Source organism: Lynx canadensis, chromosome D1 (genome assembly GCF_007474595.2).
Source record: "Lynx canadensis isolate LIC74 chromosome D1, mLynCan4.pri.v2, whole genome shotgun sequence".
NCBI classification, from domain to species: domain Eukaryota; kingdom Metazoa; phylum Chordata; class Mammalia; order Carnivora; family Felidae; genus Lynx; species Lynx canadensis.
In genome coordinates, this window is record NC_044312.2 from 110626658 (window position 1) to 110632614 (window position 5957).

General features: G+C 63.9%; 1 protein-coding gene across 1 annotated transcript; it reads right to left on the reverse strand.

The window, feature by feature from the left end:
- Positions 1–238: 238 nt before the first annotated feature.
- CABP2 (calcium binding protein 2) lies at positions 239–4038 on the reverse strand. Its single transcript, XM_030333461.1, has 7 exons — positions 3982–4038; positions 3238–3420; positions 2628–2658; positions 1603–1737; positions 1111–1220; positions 867–1014; positions 239–264 (listed from the first exon to the last, which is right to left on the reverse strand). Exons 1-7 carry the CDS (start codon positions 4036–4038, stop codon positions 239–241), a joined length of 690 nt encoding a protein of 229 aa, XP_030189321.1.
- Between the last annotated feature and the right edge of the window lie 1919 nt (positions 4039–5957).

Below are 5957 nucleotides of genomic sequence, written 5' to 3' on the forward strand. Positions count from 1 at the left end.
AGCCATCCCCTCAGGCTCCGAGACACTTTACTCTCAGAGAGACAGGGACGGGCAGTGGGGCTTGGTGGGGAAGCGGGGGTGAGGGTGAGGGCGGGACAGGGTGTTGCCCACAGGCAGGGTAGGGAGGCGGTCGGTGGGGGGGGAGGGTCAGCTGGGAGCAGAGGCTTTCCGGGCACACGCTGGCAGGCAGTGGCTGTGGTCCCAAGTCCCGTCTCCTGCCTCCAGCTTCGGTGCAGACTCAGCGAGACATCATTCGCACAAACTCTGCCAGGACAAAGCCAAGGTTGCGGGTCTGCAGTCTGGACCCCAGTAGGGGTGAGACCAATATATTGGCCTTGAGGTGGGAGGAGGCGTGGTCCAGGGCAGAGCCCACAAGGGAGTCTTCTGGATCTGGGAATGGGCCCCCAGGCGAAGAAGAGGGGCTTTGCTTTATGGACAAAACGAAACGAAATGAAACGAAACAGAGAAACAGCAGCAACGACAAGACCCCCAAACCTCGTAACTGAACCTGTTTTCCTCTTTGCTTTGGCTGCTAGGAAGCTCAGGAACAACTCTGGGAGAATTTCTACATACTGATTTTCCTTGGCTTCCTGTCATTATTTAACCCTGGTTTTCCCCCTGGGGCAACGCGGCCTAGAGGAAGAACGAGGTTCTGGTCAACCCGCCTGGCTTCCCATCTCGGCCACATCCACATCTTTGGCCAAGCACTCCTGCCTCCCTAAGAGCTGACTGTCTTGTCCTGCTCCCGGGGAGAGGGCACAGAGTGCCTAGCGCACGGCGCCGATGCCCCTTTGGTCATTCCCTTGAGCTCTTAAAAACCTCCGGGGGTTGTGCTGGCGCTAAGCGCGGAGGGCAGTGGGCGGTACCTTCAAAGTCCACCAGGCCGTCCCCGTTGAGGTCAATGTCGTGGAGGACCTCGTCCACCTCCCGCTGGCTGAGGCGCTCCCCCAGCAGGGCCTTGAGGGCTGCCCGCAGCTCACCCAAGCTGATGCGGCCATCCCCGTTGGTGTCGAACTGTGGCGGCGTGGGTCGAGGCGTTGAGTCCCCGGCCAAACCGCGCATTCACTCAGCCCTCCGTCACGGCCCTCCCTCCAGCCCCAGGGGCCGCACCTCCCGAAAGGCGTCTCGAAGCTCCCGGACGCCGATCATGTCTGCCGTCTCCGCCAGCAGCTTGGGGCCCATCAGCTCAACGAAGTCCTCAAAGTCCACCTTCCCGCCACCTGGGGGCCGTACCCGTCAGGGACCCCAGGCAACCAGAGACCCCTGCCCGGCCCCGGCCCTCCCCTGCCCTCCTCTCCTGGCCCGTGTCCCTCTCCCCTGCCCCACTAAATGCGTCCTTCCCTCTCGCGGGGCCCCGTAGGCTGGATCATCTGCTCAGTTTCCTCATCTAAAAAGTGGGGATAACGGTCCTTGCCCCCCCCCCACCTTGTAGGGCGATGGGGAGATTCTTCAGAGGCAGAGCAAGCGCCTTGAGAATGACCGGGGTCCCCGGCTCTGGGGGCCAACCTGTGGAGGCATCTCTCTTCCCTGGGCCGCCCAGCTGCTCAAGCCATGGCCATGGCCCCCGGAGAACTGGGCTTGGGGCAGGTCTGAGGCACATACTGATTTGCTGTGAAATCTCGATGAGTTCCATCTCAGTGGGCATGTAGCCCAGGGTCCGCATGCAGGCGCCCAGCTCCCGGTAGCCGATGTAGCCGTCGCGGTCTCGGTCAAACTCCTGGAAGGCGATCTGCAGCTCTGCCGGGCAGGGCGGGGTCAGTCCTTCCCACTCGTCCCCCCGGACCCCAGCCTGGACCAGCACACCCTTCCTTCGTCCTTTGGTCGAATCATTTCCTCCTTGTAAACATCAGTTTCTCTTTGCTGTCTCAGGGCCTTTGCATGTGCTAGTTCTTTAATTCGTTCTTTCAACAAATATTTAAGGAGCATCTACTATGTGCCAAGCTCTGCTCTAGGTAGTGGGGATAAGGAAGGAAGGAAGGAAGGAAGGAAGGAAGGAAGAAGGAAGGAAAAGAAAGGAGGAAGGAGGGAAGGAAGGGGGAAGGAAGGAAGGAGGAAAGGAAAGGAGGAGGGAAGGAAGGAAGGAAAAGAAAGGAAACAATCCCTAACCTCATGGAGCTCATGGAGCTCACATTCTGGAACACTCGTCCCTCTTCTGGTCTTCGGGTCACCTGCCCAAGAAAGTCTTCCGTCTAAATTCAGTCCCCTCCAGCCCATTTGTTCATTTCTTTGCCAGCGCTTAGCATCGTTTGTACTTGTTGACTCATTGACATCTGCCCCCCCACCCCCACCCCGAGGACATGGACTGTTTCTGTCTAGTTTGCCACTCTCTGTGCCCAGCACAGGGCCAGGCACGCAGTAGGCACCCAGGAGGCGTTTGCTCAATGAACAAACATAAAAGGGTAGTGAGACCCACCTGGCGAATGAGACCTGGGGACTGACAGCTGGGGGCTCTGTCAACCCCTCCCCGTTCGGTCTCGTCCCCATCTCTCTGTGATCTCCTGCAGCCCTTTTCTTGCCCCTGGTTCCTTCCTGGTGGGGACCACCGAGGCCCCACCCAGTGTCCCCACCCTGTGCGCTCCACCCTTTGTCCACCCCTCTGGAGACTAGTCTTTTCCAAAACGCTTTACCTTCGATCTCCTCTGGCCGCAGCTCCCGGTCCTGGAGGGGGGGTGGCGCACAGAGAAGTTAAGAATCCCCTGGACCCCCTGACACCTGCACCCCTTCGTCTTGTTCTTTGGGGCTCCCCAGTCAGCACCCCCAACATGCACGGGCAGGGCCTGGGTCATCTGACACTGCTCGGGGCTGGTGGCTGCCACCGGTTCCCGCCCGCTGGCCTGGGCATCTTGGGCCGCCCCTTCCCTGCCCCCTGCCCAGACCTCTGCCCACCTCCTGCCCCTCCCCTTGCAGAGGTCACAGAGCTCCATTTGCCAGAGGTGGATCTGGGGTCGGGCAGAGCCTCAGACGTGGCCCTGGGGACCTCCGTGTGTCTCTCTTGTTCTCTCTCTCGGAGGCCCTGCCACCTCTCTGCCCACCCCCTGGGTGGCTGTCTCTTAGGTTCTCTGTTCCCTCTCCTCTCTCTTTCCTGGTGGGTCTCCTTGGGTCTCCCCGCCGTTTGATCCCCTTGATGTTTTCTCCACTCTTCTTTGTCCCACCCCCTGGATCTGTGTGCCTTTGCTCCAAAGACCCCACTCGAGGAGAGGCAGAGAGGAGGCAAAGGCAGGGGCTTGCCATACATACGAGCTGGGTGGCCGCGATGCTGGGCCGCAGGAAGATGCAGGCGGGCCCCACCAGGCTGCTGAGCACCGAGTAACCCTGGATGCCCGGCCCAGGGTCCCCCTGCTCCTCGGGGCCGGGGCCGGGGCCGGGGCCGGGGCTGTGGTGGGAGCGCCCTGGGGGGGAGCTGGGCCACTGCCAGCGCTCCTGCGGCAGAGCCAGCTATGAGCTGGGGCAGCGGCCCCTCCACCCTCATTCACCAGCCTCTCCCGTCTTTGGAACCGGGCACAGGAGAGCGGGGGCCTTCACCCATCAATACTCTAGGCCGGAAGGGTCCACCCCCTTACCGTTCAACTGGGCGAACCGAGGCCCCCGAAAAGGCAAGGGACTGGACCAAGGTTGCTCGGAAAGCCGGTGGCAGAAGGGCACCTTCAGCTCCAGCTCTGTACCTCCTGTCTCTGACTGGCAGAGAGCAGGAAGAGCGGCCGGCACAGGGCGGCTGGATGGGCACCCGGGGGGCCTAATGAGCTCGGCGGGAAGGCCTGGGGGTCCGTGGGAGCCAGGACCGCAAGGGGCCGGAGTCTGGGGCCTTCCCCCGGGGAAATCTTGATTGGTCTAGGGTGGTGGGAACCACCCCCTCCACCCGCCTGCCCTGCTCTACCTCTAACCCCAGCCCGGCCCTCACACAGGACTCTGCCCACCCCACCTGACCCTTCCGGGCTCCAGCCCAGCCTCCTGGCCTTGGCTTCTCCCGCTTAGCCGTCCTACCTTAGGCCCCCGATGTCGAGGCCGTTTGGCACAGTTTCCCATGGGCTCCCGAACCATGCCAGGCCTGGAGTCCTGGGGGCGGCCCAGGGCTGAGCCTCAGCGGATGCTGTGGGCTCCTGTCTGTCCCCAGCTGTCCCCAGTGAGAGCCTGGGAGCATTGCAGGGGATTTTCCTAGGGTTTCGCGGGGAAGATTGGGAGCGGGTGGGCAGGCGGGGAGCCCTGGGCCCGGGGGCTTGGGTCCTAATCCAGGATTATCTCTGAGCATCCCTGCTGGTGAGGGGGGCCGCTCAGGAGCCAAGGCCCCCTGGAAGGCACAGCCTCCCTGCGCTCACTCTGAGGGTCTTCTGGGCACCTCCTCTCCAGCACTTTCTCCCCCAACCCCTACCCCTAATCTCCCCCAATTAGGAGAGACTTAATGTCTTCAGAAGCAGGGCCCGGACACGGGAGGAGGAAACCAGGTGCCCAGGGTGCCAGGGCGGGCTGGGGCACCTCTCCCCTCAGAATGGTGGTGTGAACTCGGCAGGCCCTGCCCCTACCGCCTGTCCTGAGAGGAGGCCGTCTTGGCCCGGTCCGGAAAGCTCCTGACCCTCCGGGCCAGGGCCCTTGCTCCCACCTTAGAGCCCCTGGCCAGCCTGCCCGTCCTCGGCTCCTCTGCCTGGACCAGCCCCCCGACCCTGTACTCAGGTGACGAGCGGAAGGGAGACAGCCCTGGGCGCTGTGGGCTGGACGCGGGCTTCGGTGAGGGCAGAGGTGGGGAGAGACGTCCTGGGCAGCTGACTGAGCCTGCCTCCCACCTGCACGTCCCGGGGCTCCTCCCTGAGCTCTGCCCTGGGTCTGCCCTACGGGGTCCCGGTTGCGGCGGGCGATCCCCGCGGCCCCCTCTGGTGCCCCACACCCCTGTCCCCTTTACCTGCCCGTAGGCTGCCTGCACCCGGGCCTCCAGTTCCTTGAGGAGTGCCCGCCGCCTGTTGGCTGCTGGGCTGGCGGGGGCCCGGCTGGGCCCTGGGGTGCCCTCAGAGGGGCCGGGGTCCCCCGCGGGGAGACTGCCATCTGCCTGGCCCTGGGGAAGGGCCATGGAGACCAGGGCCAGGCGCCTCCTCTTCCCACTCTGGTCGCCCCGTTCCTGCGGGAGGGTGGCTGAGTGGGCAGCTGGGGGTGCGGTCCCCCGTCCCTCTCTCCACAGGCTGGCAGGGCTCTCCCCTGCTGCTCACCCAAGTCCTAGCCTCCCCCGACCCACCGGCCTCCAGCCCCATGCTGGCCACGGGCTACCTTGCAGAGCCCTGGTCACCCGGTCACCTGGCCTTTCTGGCTTATGGTCTCCCCCCCGGCCCCCGGCCATTTGGGTCTTGCTCGCTGCCCCTCTCTGCCCATCTCTCTGCGTCCGTCTCGCCCACGGCCCCTTGCCACCCCCCTGCACTCTGCTGACATTTGCCCTGCTGTCTCTGGGGGTCTCTCTGACCTCTCATACCCATCTCTGTCACTCCCTCCCTCTGCTCCGTTGGTCCATCTGTCTGTCTGTCTGTCCATCCTTGCTCTTCCTATTTTCCCTGCCCGCACCGCCCCCCGCCCCCAGGATGACTCCTGGATTCTGGAAAGACAGCACCCCCCCCCCACCATCCTGGCCCCAGACGTCCCCCCTTCTCCCTACCCAGAGCCCCAGAGCAGCTCTGAGCTTCCCCACCTCCTGCCAGCACCTCTCACCTACCTTCTGCTGACCTCCGGCCTCTCGTTTGTCAGGGAGAAATGTGGGGCTGGGCCAGGCAGCCCCCACCGGCCTCTTGTGCCCCCCTGTTCCGTCCCCAGCCCTCTGACTGCCCAGCCGTGTGTGCTTCACCACCCGGAATGAGGTCAGTTGTCCTGCCCCGGCCCCGCTCCAGGCCCCTCATGATTTATTCACCTGCCCCCCGCACCAGCCTTTGTCTGAGGGAAACGGATCCCTCCAGACCCCTGCCACCTGAGCCGATGGCTCTGGCCTC

Excerpts from the sequence above, each read along its gene's own strand:
- CABP2 (XM_030333461.1), bottom strand. The coding sequence starts at position 4,038 with ATGGTTCGGGAGCCCATGGGAAACTGTGCCAAACGGCCTCGACATCGG. Across the intron at positions 3,421-3,981 it reads CTCGACATCGGGGGCCTAAG|GAGCGCTGGCAGTGGCCCAG; the intron begins GTAGGACGGCTA and ends GCTCTGCCGCAG. Across the intron at positions 1,015-1,110 it reads TTCGAGACGCCTTTCGGGAG|TTCGACACCAACGGGGATGG; the intron begins GTGCGGCCCCTG and ends ACGCCGCCACAG.